Below are 19330 nucleotides of genomic sequence, written 5' to 3' on the forward strand. Positions count from 1 at the left end.
TGAACTTGAAAAATGTGCTTTAGACTTGTGCAGAATCGTTCGTTCGTTCTTTTATTTTGAAAAGGTCAGACCGGAAGTCTCATCGTTGTTGTCCCTAACACGGAACTGACGGACACCAGGAAGGAAGGAAGGGACACCGACGGTCCCAGCTCACCTTTAGTTAGTACCACCTTGTTGGTTATGAACCTGCTGGGAAGCAGCCTGAGTATAGCGACCGGCTTCTTCGCTCTCCTGGCCGTTGCTATAGTAGTGGTTTTTCATTACCTGGAACATTCAGATTCGGTTACATGTGCCAGGTAAATACGACGGAATGTAATAATAATGGCTAAACTATTATCGCTAGCAGCTAGATCACCGTACATTTCAATCTGCTTGAGGAAGCGGCTCCATGTGGGCAAACCCAGGTAACGTTAGTGTCAATCAACGTTACACATCAAAGTCCAAAGGGAAGCGAGCAGTTTGAGTAACGTTAGCTTACTTAGCTGGTAAACAAAACAAATGTTCGCAAGTTGGACGCTGTTACGTTATGTTACGTAATGTAAACACGTGAAATTACTTTGTGGGCTTTGTTATTGATTGATTGATTGAAAATGTTATTAACAGATTTCAGAATGGGTACAATACAGTACAGCTCAATACACACAATTGTCTTGTTTACATCACGCTCCCCCATTTTCAATTCATCATAACATGACATAGATAGACAGTACTGCTACATCTATACATTTATGACATACCAGATTTACAAATACAGTACTGTTTGTGATACAAGAAGAGTCTAAAAAAGAGAGTATACATTTGACGTAGAAACTGTACATTGGAGTTGGGGGGGGGGGGGACTGTAGCCTACATTGTACACCTGCACATAACCCTTAGCACTGTATGTATAATGCTGTATATATACTACATATATATGTATATATATATATATATATATATTTATTATCATATATATACCTATCCTCACCTGTCTACTTACCTGCACATAATCCCTTACTATATATATATCTGTACATTATCCTACTCTTACTAGTTACACTGTTGGCCAATGGCCAGTAGTAGTCATGTAGAAAATGGGGGACCCTGATGGAAACAAGACAAACGTCTTTCTCAGGTCTGCATCCCCTTAACAATTGTATGTATTGAGCCGTACTGTATTGTACCCATTCTGCAATCTGTTAAATAAAGTTTTCATTCATTCATTCATTCATTCATACTGTATTTATTTATTATTTTAGAACTCTGTACATTATACATCTGATTGAGCACTACACTCAGTAGTATTAATTTGTATATCTTGTACCCAGTTTAATCACCCGTACATTGTATATTGCTGTTGCACTTTATTGTTACATAATTGCACTCTGGTTGGATGCCAAACTTATTTTCGTTGTACTGTACTTGTGCTGTATCATGATGACAAATGCATTTTAATCTGATCTAATCTAATCTATTACACTACCTTGGCAGTTGCAATATTCAGCCAATCGTATGTAAAATGCAATATTGTATAATCCCAGCACTGTTTGCGTACATGGCATTTCTTCAAACGGCACTACGCATGATTTCAATCAATCAATCAATCAGGTGACTTGCAAAATTGAAATTACCTGACGGGTAACTTCAATTTGGGAAACACACAGGAACCCTCGTCAGATTACGTCGCTCGGTTTGAGGAAGAGATGATAAACACTGCACTTTACAAACGATCGATGAATATTTGCAACCAAAGAGGCTAGATATAGGAAGAGGGAAGACAGGCGGGAAAATTAATGGGGGGTGATGTCCTTATTGATGTCCCAACATTTTTACAAAAATCCCTTTTTAAAAAGATCTTCTGAATGACATTCATTTCCAAGTTTAAAATGGTTTATATTTGTCCGCCAAGACCCTAAACATGGCAAATCTCTTAGTCAATCAAATAAGCCTCCTCTACTTTACTACTTAGCTACTTTTAAAAGCTATTTTACGCCTCACTCCATTAATTTCGTGGAGTTCATTTGTCTTGTTTATTTATTCAGAGCCTCGATTCTTCCCCGCCTTCCCCGTCTCTTCAATAGAACTGGCACCAAAGTTGCTCCCCCGTGCATAGGCTTCAATAGAACTGGCACCAAAGTTGCTCCCCCGTGCATAGGCTTCAATAGAACTGGCACCAAAGTTGCTCCCCCCTGCATAGGCTTCAGTAGAACTGGCACCAAAGTTGCTCCCCCATGCATAGGCTTCAATAGAACTGGCACCAAAGTTGCTCCCCCATGCATAGGCTTCAATAGAACTGGCACCAAAGTTGCTCCCCCATGCATAGGCTTCAATAGAACTGGCACCAAAGTTGCTCCCCCATGCATAGGCTTCAATAGAACTGGCACCAAAGTTGCTCCCCCATGCATAGGCTTCAGTAGAACTGGCACCAAAGTTGCTCCCCCGTGCATAGGCTTCAATAGAACTGGCACCAAAGTTGCTCCCCCATGCATAGGCTTCAGTAGAACTGGCACCAAAGTTGCTCCCCCGTGCATAGGCTTCAATAGAACTGGCACCAAAGTTGCTCCCCCGTGCATAGGCTTCAATAGAACTGGCACCAAAGTTGCTCCCCCGTGCATAGGCTTCAATAGAACTGGCACCGAAGTTGCTCCCCCGTGCATAGGCTTCAATAGAACTGGCACCAAAGTTGCTCCCCCGTGCATAGGCTCAGGGAGCGAAATTAACTTTTTGACTCACCGGCCAGTGGCGGGTAGATGGGAAGAGTCTACCCGCCAAGCATATTTCTTACCTGCCAAAATTTTTTTGATTAAAAAAAAATATATATATATATTTTATATAAAAAAATTTTTTTTTAAATAAAATATATATTATATAATCATACTTGTAGTTGTATTATCTGCGAGACATCGCCACCACGCAATAAGTCAAAATGCTTGCTATCTGCAAACAGCTCCACTGTCTGTGTGTATACTTGAGTAGCCTCCAGCTCCAGCAAGGATTCTCCGGCCCTGCAGCTAGACCCTATATTCAGCTAGACCCTACATTCCGGTTCTTTTGTCAAATCACATTCAACATGCCCTCAGCTAGAATACGCATTCAATCAATGTTATAAGACATTGATATCAGGAGCTATCTGTAGCTACTGCTAGCCCGGTAGATAACGTTAAGACAATTTAGTTTACTGGGACAGATGGATCATCTAACGTGAGCTAGCTAAGCTAGCTAACGAGGGAACGGAGGTATTATGCACTCGAGTAGACTATTGCTGGAGCATTTGTTGATATCAGCAGCTATCAGTAGCTAGCCAGCTAGATACCGTTAGACAATGCCTCGTCATGTATTAAACTAAAAGTGAATAGTTGACTGGGTCATTGTTTAAACAGTAACGTTAGCTCGTGGAGGTCCGATATAGACTAGAGCAGACGGAAGTAAACAAGCCAAATGGGAGCTTCCGATTGGTCATTTGCTTTTTTTTCTCATGAAACCAGTCACGTCACTCTACTGTGATTGGACCGTTGACTTGAGTGCAATGTGGGACTTGTAGTTTTTTAACGATCTTGCGGCGGAGAAAAAAAAGACGAGCGGCTATAATCTGTACTCGCACAAGAGTATCGTTATGAACTACACGTCTACACGCCACACGGCGGGCAGCCCTCTAAGTGTCATGCGCCAAAGGTAAAAACAGACCGCCCCTGGCGGGCGGCAGGCTTTAGTTTCGGTCCGTGCATAGGCTTCAATAGAACTGGCACCAAAGTTGCTCCCCCATGCATAGTGTTAGATTTTCGGCCAATCTCATCTCATCATCTCCTTCGTGACTCTCTCTGTTCTGCGTTGTGTTTGTATCAACCCCTGTTAGTACATCCGTTAGTCATAAGAAACGACACTGCAACCTGATCTCTTTCCTCAGATCTTCATGTTTGTTTTCATAAACATAGCCTTGTACCCGATGTAACCCATTCTGTATTGTCATTGTTCAGTCTTAATTCTCTTCAATCCAATGGTCCTCTCTCTCTCTCTCTCGTCGTAGCCAACCACCATTTCCTGTTAGCCGAAGCTAATGATGATGTGTCACTATTTCCCCTCCCCCACCCAGCGAGGGTGGGGAGGGATGAAAGTCTCTGATCCACATCTGCTTCGTATCTCAGTCTAACCTTACCCGGAAGAAACTCTCATCATAACTTCTTCCCCCTAACAACAGGCCCGCCCCCTCTCCTCGTTACTATGTGACGCGCTGCCATGTCAACTGATCTTCACCTTTAGCATGGTTCTATCGATGTCAAACTCTCCACAGTTCTCTCTGACCAATCCTGCCTGCTCTCAGTCCTTATCAGTGTTTATATTACCATAAATCGGCAGGGTCGGTCGGCAACCGGAACCAAACAATTTTTTTGTTAGGCCTAACCATCACACTACAATAGCTTGTCAAACAAAATCAGGATGTAAAACATTTCCTGATTTCCGTGAGTGTGGAATATTGTAATGGTCCAGATTTATTCCATTAAACAAAAAGTCCTGTATATTGTGTGTTGTATATTGTGTCTTATATATATTTTTGTTGTTGTACCTTTTGTTGTTTATATTGTCTATATCTTCTTATATACAACATGGGAATGGGGGAACGTAATTTCAACTTTCACAAATAGAAAATAAAGTTGACTTTGACAAACAAGGTACACACACTGCAAGAGAGACTGTGCCCTATAATGCAAAGGAATGCTGCTGTCTTGTGTGGTAGAAAATATTATCATGTTCATAAACTATTTAAATACATATTCTCTGTACAGCCTTGACTAGTTAATATAGTTAACTAGTATACAGCTCAGACACTAGGGCGACAGTCTTAACAGTGTTCTTAAAACAACAGCCAAGGCCCAGGAGATATGACATTTGGCCTTGTCTCCAGTCTTTCTTGTGTGAGACATGACAAAACCCCTAAACCATTCTTTGTTTTCATTTTTCTCATCTTTGTTTTCATTTGTCATTCCCAGCCTGGTACCTAATTGTAAGTCTGACCAGAGCTCTTTCTCACTTTCTGGTCAGACGCTTGTGTGTACACACTTGTCTCTCTGATTGTAAACTGAGGATACTCTTTCTGTGGCCACAGAAACAGAAATAAACTGTTTTTTTTTATTTTATTTTTATTTTTTTTATATATATATATATATATATACAATTTGACTCATCTGAATTTCTACAGTTTCACTGTTTGGCTCATTTAAAATATTCCACAACACTTGTTTTGCCACAGCATGGCTGAGGACATGGCGAGTCTCGAGGAGACCTTCAGGCAGCAGAATAAGAGCTGCTTCGTCCTCGGTGCCTCTGGGGAAACGGGCAGACGTTTGCTGCGAGAGCTGCTGGAGAGAAACGTCTTCTCCAAGATCACTCTCATCGGCAGGAGGACGCTCGCCTTCGAGGACAAAGCATATGAGAACCTGGTCGGTGTCGCCTGCAGATCAGTCCAGTCGGTCCATCACTAGAATTACTGACATTGTACAGTATATATAGATATAGATATAGATATAGAACTAGAACTTGTTTCCCACTTCAAATTCCTTGGGGTCATCTTGGACTCAAACCTGACCTTTAAGAAACACATAAAGAAAGTGAGGAACACCATCAACTTCAACATTTCCAACTTCAAACAAATACGGCCCTCCCTAACACTTGAAGCCGCAAAGACATACCTACACTGTATGGTCTTCTCTCACATTGAATATTGCCTTCTAAACTGGTCATTTACTGGGGCCACAGCCATGAAACCCATAGAACAACTCTACAACAGAGCATTGAAGGTATATGACAGGAAACAGTACTCATACCACCACTGTAAAATCCTGGATAAGCATCAAATTTAAAATTTTGAAAACCTCAGACGTTATAAAAGTTCCTGCTTTGTATATAAATGCCTGCACAGATTAGCCCCTCCCCCTCTCAAGGAGTTTATCCACGAGAAAAGGAACACTGGATTAGCCACTAGATCAAACACCAGAGGGGATTGTGAGGTCCATTTTAGAAAGACCGCCTTCAGCAAAAATTGTCTATCGATAAAGGGAAGTGGAACATGGAACAGCCTTCCGGTCCCCTTAAGGGAATGTCCCACCCTGTCCACCTTTAAGGGCCAACTCAGGAAATGGCTGTTAGACAGCCAAATATGCACTCATTAGGGATGTTAGTGATGTTGTACTGACTGAATGTCATGTTAGTGTGGTCGTGTCAGTGATGTCAGTTTTTATGAATGAACATTGTATGTAGAGCCATATGAAATCCGTTTTATTTTTTTCCAAATTCCATTTAATTTTTTTCCAAATTCCGTTTTTTTCCGTTTTAATATTTCAGAATTCTGTATTTTGCTTTGTACGCTCATTTTACCATCAGAAATAGTGTCTAATAAGTGGGAATGAATAAATGTCCACAATTTAATAAGATATAACAGTCCATTTAATAGGGCTGTCTTAAATACTTCGAAGCTTCGAAGCTTCGTTCGATGGGCATGGGATTCGAATATGAAAATAAAATTTGATTATTAAAAAATATAAAAATATAAATGATATATATATATTTTTTTGCAAAATCAACTCTGCCTCTCTTTGTTAATTACTACAAGCAATGCTGTTTGTTATTCAAGATGAGGTCGGACTCGGCACTGACAGATTTGTGTTCATTGTGCTGCTTTTATAAAGCCTCAAATGACGGCTTACAATATTTCATGAAAGCAAAGTGTTTTGTTTGTCTAAGATTTAAAAAGGTTTAAACTTTACAGCACTGACAAAGTTGAACAAAGTGCTGTACAAGTCCCACAACATAAAAAAAAAAAAAAAAAATTATATATATATATATATATATATTTTTTTATTAAAACAGTTGATTCCATTTTTATTGCTCAATTCCGCGATTCCGTCCGCGATTCCGTGATCGCGGATTTCATATGGCTCTAGTTGTATGGTCCGTTTTTGTGTTTGTTTTATGTTAGGACTACGGGTGGAAATTAGCCCTGTGCTATTCCCGGCATATTTACGTCCTTATCATGCTGTGATGTTATGCATACACATGTAAATGATGTTCATTAATTTGCATTGTCCTTAATAAACAAATCTTAAATCTTAAATCTCAAGCCCCACCCATTTTGATCCTCCAATCACAACTGTCGTTTCTGTCGGGACAAACCGAAGCGGAGGCTGTGATGGGAGAATCAAGAAAAGAGGGCGGGGCATGATAAGGGTCACTTGGGGACATAAAAATGGCACGTTTGGGCGAACACGGTATTCTGATAAACTGGTACGTTACATACTTTACATAGTTTATCACTAGTAAATTAGACTCGAATGACCTAGTAAATACAAGTAGTAACTAGTAAACTGGGGCTACATCACTGTATATCCCAGTTTGCCCGCTGTGATGAATGCAACCATTCACCTTCTAGATGCATGGAAGCAAAACAAACTACTTCCCCAGATTCGCCGCTTAGCGATAGAAAGGATCATAAAGCAATATCATTTTCTTTTTTAAACAAATTGAGCAAATACATCAAATGTTTTTCTTCATAACTCCTTATCGGGATTAGCAGGAATGTATTATGTTACTTCAGAATGTGCATGTGGTCGGCAATGTCATTGGTCTACAAATTATGATGAGTTTAATGAGAACCACCTGAACACACAAGTTTCTTAACAAAGTTCTCTCTCCTTTAGGGCTGCAAGTTACCACTATTTTCTCTCTTTAATCTATAGATTATAGAAACGATTAATCAGATTAAAAGAAAAACGAATGTTATTCGTAGTCTTGTACAATGCTCTTTCAAACCACTTGCATATGGATGGTTCTGAAACTAAATGTAAATATTGTATGCTAATACATCAAGAGTGCAAAAAATACATATATTTATACGTATATTTGAAAGTTGCTGAACGGTTTAAATAATAAAGAAAAACATAAAACACAAACTAACTGTTGTTAACAGGCTTTATTTACATCAAATGGCTTCAACCACAGGCCATGGCGGTGCAGACCCAACTAATCCATAACAAATAAATTAAATAAAGCCCTACTCTCCTTCCAGGTGCAGGAGGTGGTGGACTTTGAGAAGCTGGATGATTATGCTGCAGCATTCAACGGGCACGATGTTGGCTACTGCTGCCTGGGAACGACCAAAGCTAAAGCAGGGGCTGTGAGTTAAAACCCATGAAACATGTCTTTTAGCGGGTTCATCACGGTGAATGTAAGCTACACGAGAGGTGGATTTCTGAATCACTGTTGGTGCATTCCGTTCACAGCCATCTATGCATGCTACTGTATTTAACTTCTCATACATTACGTTCAACTTTTAGTACTACAATTACAATTGAGTCATTTAGCTGACACTTTTATCCAAAGCGACTTACAGATTGTGAGGAGCGCGGATAGGAGTCGGTCTGAGGCGGCCAGAAGATGCAAAGTGTAGGGGTCTTGAGGGTGTGTAGTTAGAAGATGCAGAGCGTAGGGGTCTTGAGGGTGTGTAGTTAGAAGATGTGTAGAGTGTAGGGGTCTTGAGGGTGTGTAGTTAGAAGATGCAGAGCATAGGGGTCTTGAGGGTGTGTAGTTAGAAGATGCAGAGCGTAGGGGTCTTGAGGGTGTGTAGTTAGAAGATGTGTAGAGTGTAGGGGTCTTGAGGGTGTGTAGTTAGAAGATGCAGAGTGTAGGGGTCTTGAGGGTGTGTAGTTAGAAGATGCAGAGTGTAGCGGTCTTGAGGGTGTGTAGTTAGAAGATGTAGAGGGTAGGGGTCTCGAGGGTGTGTAGTTAGAAGATGTGTAGAGTGTAGGGGTCTTGAGGGTGTGTAGCTAGACGATGCAGAGCGTAGGGGTCTTGAGGGTGTGTAGTTAGAAGATGTAGAGGGTAGGGGTCTTGAGGGTGTGTAGTTAGAAGATGCAGAGAGTAGGGGTCTTGAGGGTGTGTAGTTAGAAGATGCAGAGCGTAGGGGTCTTGAGGGTGTGTAGTTAGAAGATGCAGAGCGTAGGGGTCTTGAGGGTGTGTAGTTAGAAGATGTAGGGGTCTCGAGGGTGTGTAGTTAGAAGATGCAAAGTGTAGGGGTCTTGAGGGTGTGTAGTTAGAAGATGCAGAGCGTAGGGGTCTTGAGGGTGTGTAGTTAGAAGATGTAGAGGGTAGCGGTCTTGAGGGTGTGTAGTTAGAAGATGTAGAGGTAGGGGTCTTGAGGGTGTGTAGTTAGAAGATGTAGAGGTAGGGGTCTTGAGGGTGTGTAGTTAGAAGATGCAGAGCGGGGGTCTTGAGGGTGTGTGTAGTTAGAAGATGCAGAGCGTAGGGGTCTCAAGGGTGTGTAGTTAGAAGATGTAGAGTGTAGGGGTCTTGAGGGTGTGTAGTTAGAAGATGTAGAGCGTAGGGGTCTTGAGGGTGTGTAGTTAGAAGATGTAGAGCGTAGGGGTCTTGAGGGTGTGTAGTTAGAAGATGTAGAGGGTAGGTAGGGGTCTTGAGGCTGTGTAGTTAGAAGATGAAGAGCGTAGGGGTCTTGAGGGTGTGTAGTTAGAAGATGTAGAGGGTAGGGGTCTTGAGGGTGTGTAGTTAAAAGATGCTGAGCGTAGGGGTCTTGAGGGTGTGTAGTTAGAAGATGTAGAGGGTAGCGGTCTTGAGGGTGTGTAGTTAGAAGATGTAGAGGTAGGGGTCTTGAGGGTGTGTAGTTAGAAGATGCAGAGCGGGGGTCTTGAGGATGTGTGTAGTTAGAAGATGCAGAGCGTAGGGGTCTCAAGGGTGTGTAGTTAGAAGATGCAGAGCGTAGGGGTCTCAAGGGTGTGTAGTTAGAAGATGCAGAGCGTAGGGGTCTCGACGGTGTGTAGTTAGAAGATGCAGAGCTTGGGGTCTTGAGGGTGTGTAGTTAGAAGATGTAGAGGGTAGAGGTCTTGAGGGTGTGTAGTTAGAAGATGCTGAGCGTAGGGGTCTTGAGGGTGTGTAGTTAGAAGATGTGTAGAGTGTAGGGGTCTTGAGGGTGTGTAGTTAGAAGATGTGTAGAGTGTAGGGGTCTTGAGGGTGTGTAGTTAGAGACCATTGATTGGAGGTTACTAGGATAAGAAGATAGTATCTAAAAAGATACTAGGATATGCTGTAGCCTGTAGTAGACTAATGACCAGGATAAATTATATATACATACCGGTATATGGAAGGATTAGATATACATTTCTCATTTTAGATATACAGGTGCATATTATATTACATATATAATAATATTACATAAGCCCAACAGAAATATATATATATATATATATACAGAAATGTTGGCCTACTGAAAAGTATATATGCACTCAATACTTGGTCGGGGTTCCTTCTGCATGAATCAATGCGGCGTGGCGTGGAGGCAAACAATATATTTCCTCAATATTCTAATTTATTGAGATGCACCTGTACATATACAGAAGGATTAGATTTACATTTCTCCTTTTTAACACATTCAGCGCCAAACCCGATATAAGTCGTGTTAACTCGCCATGCGTTGGATGCCACGCCCGAGATATCTCGGGTTTTGGTCGTTTTTTCTTTTATTCAATATTTGTATTCATTATTCATCCACTGACCTCGGTGTTGCCATAGGAAAGGATTTTGAGATCGCCAAAGTGCAATACCGGCCGCATCCTGCCAGATGGCAGTGTCGCCCACCCTTTCAAACCTTATATCTAACCCTGGCGCTATATTTAGATGGAGCCGAGTAAGTCGCTTCATCCGACCACTTTGAAACGCATCTGGCACACTCGATCCATAAATTGTGCCAAATTATGTCCAGGACCAGATGGACACCAATACTGGAAATCGCGATCAGACAATTGGAATATTCTTTTTGGAATCTGGACCACAGGTAAGGATTATCTTGACATAAATTTCAGCTTGATCCAACAATGTTTTCATATCCATCCAGCTGATCAGCTTCTGTAGTGTTCAACATGAATGCCGTTACTAGCCATCAAAGCATAAAAAAACGACACCCCCCCCCCTTTCATGCATTCATGATGAAACATAATACCTATTATATACATTTGATTTGGAAATAGTAGCGTGTCCAGGCAAGAAACGCCAACGCTTATAGTAGAATACACGTACTGTAGAGCCCTATAACTCAGCGTTTCATGAATTATCCCGGATCACTCCTAAACTATACTTATATTCACCACGGGATAACGCACGAACGTATGCATGAAAAAATGATTTTTTTTTTTTACTTCATTTTTTAGCGTTTATCGCTTTTCTGGTCAAGTATGACCGACAGATGTAGGGTGAAACGGGAGAGAGAGCAGGGGAAGACATTCGGCATATGACGGCGAGTCCGGGAATCGAACTCGGAGTCAACCAGGTCCGTGACGCAGCACGGTATTCCGCGACGCAGCGCGGTACATGGTGTGCTACTGGAGCACCCCAAAAATGATCTATTTCTTGCATGTTCGACGGAAGAAAGTCACTGTCAATTGACTATATTATTGTATCCATAGCTATAATATAGAATATAGATATAGCTCTCCAAACATAGTGATGCACAGTGAAAATATGTTATGGAAACGTGGCACGTTAGCCACAAGGACCCGACTAATACCTGGCGCTGAATGAGTTAATGATTCCCCCTCATTTCAGGAAGGATTCATCCGCGTCGATCATGATTATGTCCTGAAGTCAGCGGAACTCGCCAAAGCAGGAGGCTGCACACACTTCAACCTGGAGTCCACCAAAGGGGCAGACAAAACCAGTGGCTTCCTCTATCTCAAAGTGAAGGTATTTCTTTTGTTCGCTCCTCTGCTACACACCCCACAAAACAAAATAACCTTATTTGAGTTAAACATTAATCCATTTAAAGTATTTTCTAACAAGAATTGCTCACATAAAGCAACGAGATTCAGGTTCACACTTAATTGTTTGGATCAGACCGTATGAACTTTTTGTTAAAGGAACACCCCAACTTTTTCGGAAATTCGCTTATTTGTCATCTACCCTGGAGTTAGACAAGCAGATACATACCCTTTTCTTCTCTGTGCATGCATTAGCAGGGTACAAAATAGCTACTCCATTGGCTTGTAGATTTATTGTTTGGCGACTAGAATTTAAGGTGTGGGTGTGTGTGGGTGTGTGTGTGTGTGTCCATTCTAATGTTTACAAACAATGAACCTTTAAATGTAAATGAGATGCGCTCTGCTCACAAGGTCAAGTTTGTAACATGAGACGCACATGAGGTCTTCTTACTTCACCCGTTCTTTAGCCTACAAGAAAACCCTGCAATCGCGTTTTTGATTGTGCTCTGATATTTTACTATTTCGCATTTGATTTGACCAAATATGTGGAGGCATATTCCCTGCAACAGGTTCAAAGATAACTTCACATTTATTGGCAATTCGTTTCCTTATATCGCTTCCTCCAGGGTTCCAACTTGTGTTGACAAAATGCAACCCTGCTCAGCTACGGAGAATCAGCGCTCTCTCTCTAGACTAGAAAGGTGCACTCAGTAGAGCACAGATGTCCGCCAGGGCGGCAGCCACACATAATAATAATAATAATAATAATAATAATAATAATAATAATAATAATAATAATAATAATAATAATAATAATAATAATAATAATAATAATAATAATAATAGATTGGATTTGTAATGCACTTTTTGTTCACTGGGATCCCAAAGTGCTACACTACATGGTTAAAACAGTTAAACAAATAGAAATAAAATAGTTATTAGTAAAACAAATAAAATAAAATACAGAATAAAAATAAGATAAAAATAGAACATAGTTAATTAAAAACATAGTATAAACAGACAATTTAAAAACAAAAGCGCAATAAAATTAAAATAAAAAGCTAACAGTCAAAGGCCTTTTTGAACAGGTAGGTTTTCAGGCCTGCCTTCTCTCTCTCTCTATCTCTCTATCTACCTCTCTCTCTCTCTCTCTCTCTCTCTGTTCAATGATTTAAAGTGGCCAAACGTTACAATATAAATACTAATTGGATTTTTGGCTGGTAAAAAATCTGCCCGGCTGGTAGTTTTTAAAATCTACCAGCCAAATGGCTGGTAAGTAAAAAAGTTAAGTTTGTTCCCTGCATTAGTCTTAGGGAACATCTGCACCGTTAGCCTAGCTTAGTGTCATTCACTGGAAGTAGGTGTGCCAGTGTAGTTCCCAACAGTCACTCCAAATACAACTGCAAAACTTTCCTGTAAACATGTTGTGACCTGTGTATTTACCACGTGGAGAAATAGGTTAGGGTGTCCGAGTATATATCTGCTTAGAAAACGAAAATATAATATTTCTTTTCTTTTATTATTTCTCCATGTGGTAAATACACAGGTCACAACATGTTTACAGTAATGTTTTGGAGTGTATTTCGTGACTGTTGGTAAGTAGGCTACACTGGCACACCTACTTCCAGTGAATGACGCTAAGCTAGGCTAACGGTGCGGCTGTTCCCTAAGCCTAATGCATGCACACTTGCACAGAGAAGAAAAGGGTATGTATCTGCTTGTCTAACTCCAGGGTAGATGGCAAATAAGCTAATTTCCCAAAAAGTTGGCGTGTTCCTTTAAGGTCAGACCATCTGACGGGGGTGAACATGTCGTGTGAAGTCTGGTGCACACCAGAGAGATGATTCAATGGATGATTCAGAAAATGAGGGTCTCGGTCCACATCCATCCATTCATATGTTATTGTGCACTTGGTGTGTGTCTGTGTTAGAAAGAGAGAAGTGTGTTGTAATTGGTCAGCCTGCTCAGCTGACCTTCCTCTTCTCTTCCTGTTACAACATTTCATTCTCAGTATTTTCGGGTTTGAGCATATACAGTCTTCACAAAGACCCATATGAAGAAGCCTGTGATTCATAAAGGCAGTGGTCTTGTTTTGGTTATAAAAGGATACAAATACATTTTTATTGGTGTAGCAAACTAGCAACTTCCTGTGAAACAAACGTCTGTTTTAAGTGCCATGCCAGAGACGGTCTAACGCCCGTGGTCACATTTGTGCAAATAGTTATTATCATTATTTCTTTGTCTCTCATTCACCACCATTCAAAACCACACAAAACTGCTGCCTCGCTTCCTTGACAGTGGCTCGGGAGGTAGAGCAGTCGTCTGGTAATCCGGAGGTTCCTGGTTCGATTCCCACTTTTCCCAGGCAGTGTGTCAAAGTGTCCTTGAGCAAGACACTTAACCCCTAACTGCTCCCGATGAGCAGGTTGGCACCTTGCATGGTTGTCTCCTCCATCGCTGTGTGAATGTGTGAGTGAATGTGAGGAACAAATTGTAAAGAGCTTTGGATAATAGCTGCTATATAAATGCACCATTTACCATTTAATCAACTTTGACCTGCAAGATCATATGTTCAGGCAAGGTGGGAGCAGCTGAGAGGATACATGTAATTCACCAAATGATTGTCTAAATAAGACTGTTAGGCCTGTCCCCGACTAAGGATTTGTATAGTCGACTTTGATTGGCCAAAATTTGCCGATAGTCAAAGAATAGAATATATATTTTTTTTATCATTCCATTTGGGCTGTGGGGGGTGCTTAATGTATGTAGGAGTCGACTGGACAGTGGACACACAGAAGTGAACAGTGAACAGTAAGTTATAAAGTTGTTGCAAGTGTTAATACGGTATATTCTCTTCCAGGGACAAGTGGAAGCAGATATTGAGGAACTGGGTTTTCACAGATATTCAGTCTATAGACCAGCGTAAGTGACTTATTTTACTTTTGTCCTATAATTGTCCCATAATCTCAAACCCACTAAGGATGAGAATCAAGAAAAGAGGGCGGGGTTTGAGATATTCATCATAGCATACAGAGAACAGCAAGCCACTGTGCACACAACCTTTTCATAGCAAAGATGCACTTTGACGATGACTGGAACAGCCATCGCACCGCAAATAATTTATTGGAATTTTCACATATAACTACTGTATGAGTAACATCAACAAATTGACACTAGAAATGTGTTATTGTGAAGAAGATATGTGATCATAAGCTACTTCGGTTGAATTTGAATAAAGTTTATCTAGTGAGTTCCAGGTGCGTTATTTTAAACGTTTACACTTATATTTGTACCTACTCTTATTATATTTTGTATAATCAATATTTTGTACCCAGTTTAACCACCTGTACATCGTATATTACTATTGCACTTTACTGTTACATTTGCGCTCTGGTTGGATGCCAAACTTCCAAACTTGTACTTGTGCTGTATAATGATGACAATACATTTTAATCTAATCTAATTAACCCCCCCCCCCCCCCCATAACAACAACAACAACAACAACAACAACAACAACAACAACAACCACAACAACAAAGTGTGCTGATGGTGGCCAGGCAGGAGAGCCGGCCTGCTGAGTGGCTTGCCAGGAAGTTCCTGTCTCCCCTCTCTTCTGTCTTTCCCACGGCGATGTCCATCCCCATCGAAGCGGTGGTGAAGGCCATGCTGTCCAACACGCTGCTTCAGTCGGAGCACAAGACGGAGATCCTGGAGAACAAAGCCATCTATAATCTGGGCACGGGTGCAGGGAAATGTGCATAGATGTCCATTTTCAATGTACCTCCTGGATAGGGCCTGAGAAATATCTGTGCCTTTTTCCCCAGATAATATGTAAGATAAGATAAGATATTCCTTTATTGATCCCCTTGGGGGAAATTCAGGCATCATAGCAGCATGGGGGGGGAGTAAAAACAACACAGGCAGTGTAAACAATTTGGTCAATATAATTTACTATCTGACTATAGCTGAAGAAAATATTCACATTATTCACAGTGTCACATAAGGTGCAGTATGCATAAGGTAGTGTTATAAGTTACTATCTACTGAGTACACATTATTCAAAGTATCACAGTATCCACTGAAATATACATTATTCACAGTATCACAGTATCCACATAAGGTGCATGTAGGAGGGTGTAGTGGTTTTAACGAAACAGCCACTGTTTGAGCGGGGTTGATGACGCGCAATCCAAGAACCAAAAGTCCAATGCAGAGCGGTCCAGCAGGAAATATTAATTCCTCAAAAGGTTGTATATATATCGTGCACATTACCCTGCATGGTGCTGAAATCTTTGTCTCAGATTTGTGTTTTGGAAGCAGTAAACATCCAGGAACAACTATGAAGACATCATTTCCATCAGTATAATCTATCTTCTGACAGTGTTTCGGCTGCTCGGCCATGTGGTCTACTTGACCTACTACTTAGCCTACGGTGCGTTTAAGAAATGTGTTAATTAATTGAAATGCTTATATTTAGATCAAATGCTTTTATACATTATGTAAACCTTTATTCTTACATATTGTATTCAGTTTTACTTTACTGTCCTGTAAAATCAACATGCTGTCCTGCATTTGATCACAACCCTACAAGATGAAAAGGGAGCAACAAACCATTGCAGTATATTTCGGGAAGCATCCGTTTGAATGTATGAAATAGCCTGTTGAGAATAATTTAATCTCTTTGCAAGTGGGCCAATTCGATTTAGAAACATTTAAACAAACAAACGACCAACAAACTAAACGGAAAAAAAAATCTGTTGCATTTTACGAGATGTGTGTGCTTTGTGTGGATATAACTATATAATTTTGTATGGCCTACCTTTAATTCTTTTTAATAAACATCTCTATGGGGCAGCCTTACTTAAAACAGTCATCATTTTCCTTTTCAAATGACATCATTGTTTTCACTTGAAGACTAAATGCACAAGATTCTCATGATTTATTTGTGTATTAGGAACCTTATTTATTTATTATTTATATATACTGTTCTTGTGGAGTCCCCCTTTTGAGAACCAATAATGTAAATAGGAAACAATGGGAACATCTAATGTAGGAGATCTAATTCTTGATTTCTTACATCAATAATGTACTAATGCCAAGGCATTTCTCCTGTCACTGTTTCTGGGTATAGTTTTATAAAAGAGAATAATAATAATAATAAATGTATTGTTATAGAACCTTTACTACTATGTATATGTATGATCATGTTATGGGCACAGCATAATTATTTAGTATTTGATTGTTATTTGGTTTCATTTTCTATGCACGATTCATAATAGGGTAAATGTTAAATGTCTTCATATTAACACGGTATTGTGGATTGTAAGGGATCAGTCAATGTGCCTATTGTGATGAGTCTTTTTTCTCCATTTAAATTAAACTCAATTTAACTTAAATCCCAAAGGTGTGTTACATTTTCAGTTTTCCCCCGTGACTTTAGTGTTGTATAAAGTATTTGAAAGCCATACTTGAGTACAAGTAAATATATCTTACTTGAAAGTGACTGGTAAAAGTTAAAGGCACCCATTTGTTTTCTCTCCAAAACTTTATTAAATGTACCCTGATCCCTTCTCTTGCCTGAAGACGGATCAAACATACCTTTTCAAAATAGCTCCAACAGAAGATGGCAGCCAGTGTTGGAGTCGATTGCTTGTAGTGATGCACGATATATCGGCCGTCGATATAATATCGGCCGATATGGTCATCGGTATCGGGCCGATATTAAAAGAAATATATATATTTATTTGGAAAATAGCTATTTTATTTTATTATCAAAGTGTTTTCTATACAGAGATATCAATATCGGTAAATATCGGTATCGGCCAGAACAGCAATATTAATATCGGTATCGGCCACAATTTTCACATCGGTGCATCACTAATTGCTTGACATTGACAACTTCACGCACTAACAAAACAAACATTTCACACCACGTAAGCATCCTTGCCAACAGTTTTTTATACAGCATACAATAGTGTGATCTGTGTTCGCATGACTGAAAGCCTAAGTACCCAGATGTACTAGGCCTACTATGAAAGTAGCCTCGCATTAGGACCATGTCAATTGACGACTCCTTCCTAAAGTTTATTATTTGATTCATTGGGTACATCCATCGGTAATGAAAGCAATTTTTGATATATTATTTTAAATTCTCATGACATTTACTACTAATGCCATCTGTCTGGTCTTATTGTGGGAGATATTATGCCCCAATGTGTGGATGATCTTCTTCTACGACATGTGTACTGTAGGAGTGATGGACTCTTCTCATGTGTATACTGCCACCTAGAGGCCTTGATTTATATAGTCCTCATCATCTAATATCATGATGGGACAGTTATATTCAGATTTTGTTTTGTAGTAACGAGGTGTCCAATGGTAATCATTAAATGTTAATCATTAAAAAAAGAAAATTATCCTTTTTCTCCACTACAATTAAATATAAAAACCAAAGTAATGTATAGATACTTAACTACTGTACTTTTACTTTATTACTTGACACTGTTCATTCATTATTTTCATCAAAAGATCTGGAAGAAGTGCCTTGAAAATAAGGACCCATATTTCATAATGCACTGGACCGGTAGTTTTACCTGTTGAGTACAAATCATATGAACTCAAGTAGGCCTCATTTAAATAGTGAAACATTCATATTAACTCAAGTAGGCCTAGTTTAAATAATGAAACATTCAGTCAGTGGTCCCTGCCTGCTTCAAGATGTCTACCATCATCCCTGTACCGAAGAAACCCTCCCCAACATGTCTCAATGACTACAGACCGGTGGCACTCACCTCTGTGGTCATGAAATGTTTCGAGAGGCTGGTCAAGGATCACATTTGTGCCTCCCTCCCCAGTGATATGGACCCTATGCAATTTGCATACAGGACAAACAGGTCCACTGACGACGCGGTCTCCCAGGTACTGCACAGCACCCTCTCTCACCTGGACCGTCAGAAGGGGGGCTATGTGAGACTGTTGTTCATTGACTACAGCTCAGCGTTCAACACCATAGTCCCCACCAAACTGGTGGACAAGCTGATTGAGCTGGGTCTGAGCTCCGCTCTGAGCGCCTGGGTACTGGACTTTCTGAGTGAAAGACCCCAGGCGGTCAGGGTGGGGGATCAGACCTCCAACACCATCACCCTGAGCATCGGGTCCCCCCAGGGCTGTGTTCTGAGCCCCCTGCTGTACTCACTCTACACACACGATTGTGTGGCCAAGTTCAGCTCCAACTCCATAGTGAAGTTTGCAGACGACACGGTGGTGGTGGGGCTGATCTCGGACAACGACGAGAAGGCCTACCGGGAGGAGGTTGAGGTACTGGAACGCTGGTGCCAGGACAACAGCCTGCTCCTGAACATTGGTAAAACCAAGGAGCTGATCGTGGATTATAGGAGAGGACAGCAGGAGACACACACACCACTGAGGATAAACAGGGCTACCGTGGACAGGGTGAGCAGCTTTAAGTACCTGGGGGTCCACATCTCAGAGGATCTGACATGGTCAACACACATAGACACAGTCGTAAAAAAGGCGAAGCAGCGCCTCTACCACCTGAGACAGTTAAGGAAGTTCAGAGTATCTGGGAAGATACTCCAGT

General features: G+C 40.7%; 1 protein-coding gene across 2 annotated transcripts; it reads left to right on the forward strand.

The window, feature by feature from the left end:
• Positions 1–123: 123 nt before the first annotated feature.
• Positions 124–16590, forward strand: htatip2 (HIV-1 Tat interactive protein 2). 2 transcript variants are annotated; one of them, XM_084337300.1, is made up of 6 exons: positions 124–296; positions 5225–5414; positions 8036–8143; positions 11578–11715; positions 14590–14651; positions 15270–16590. In XM_084337300.1, the coding sequence occupies exons 1-6, from the start codon at positions 181–183 to the stop codon at positions 15490–15492; spliced, it is 837 nt and encodes a 278-aa protein (XP_084193426.1). In that variant the 5' UTR covers positions 124–180; the 3' UTR covers positions 15493–16590. The 2 variants fall into 2 exon arrangements, with proteins under 2 accessions (XP_084193426.1, XP_084193427.1); XM_084337301.1 differs by having other exon boundaries at positions 271–404.
• The last annotated feature ends 2740 nt before the right edge of the window (positions 16591–19330 follow it).

The sequence above is a fragment of the Notolepis coatsorum genome (genome assembly GCF_963971535.1).
Source record: "Notolepis coatsorum genome assembly, chromosome: 20".
NCBI lineage: Eukaryota > Metazoa > Chordata > Actinopteri > Aulopiformes > Paralepididae > Notolepis > Notolepis coatsorum.

Coding starts and splice junctions, on each gene's coding strand:
- htatip2 (XM_084337300.1), top strand. CDS start 181: ATGAACCTGCTGGGAAGCAGCCTGAGTATAGCGACCGGCTTCTTCGCT. Junction 5,415..8,035: donor ACAAAGCATATGAGAACCTG/GTCGGTGTCGCC, acceptor CTCTCCTTCCAG/GTGCAGGAGGTGGTGGACTT. Junction 14,652..15,269: donor TATTCAGTCTATAGACCAGC/GTAAGTGACTTA, acceptor ACAACAACAAAG/TGTGCTGATGGTGGCCAGGC.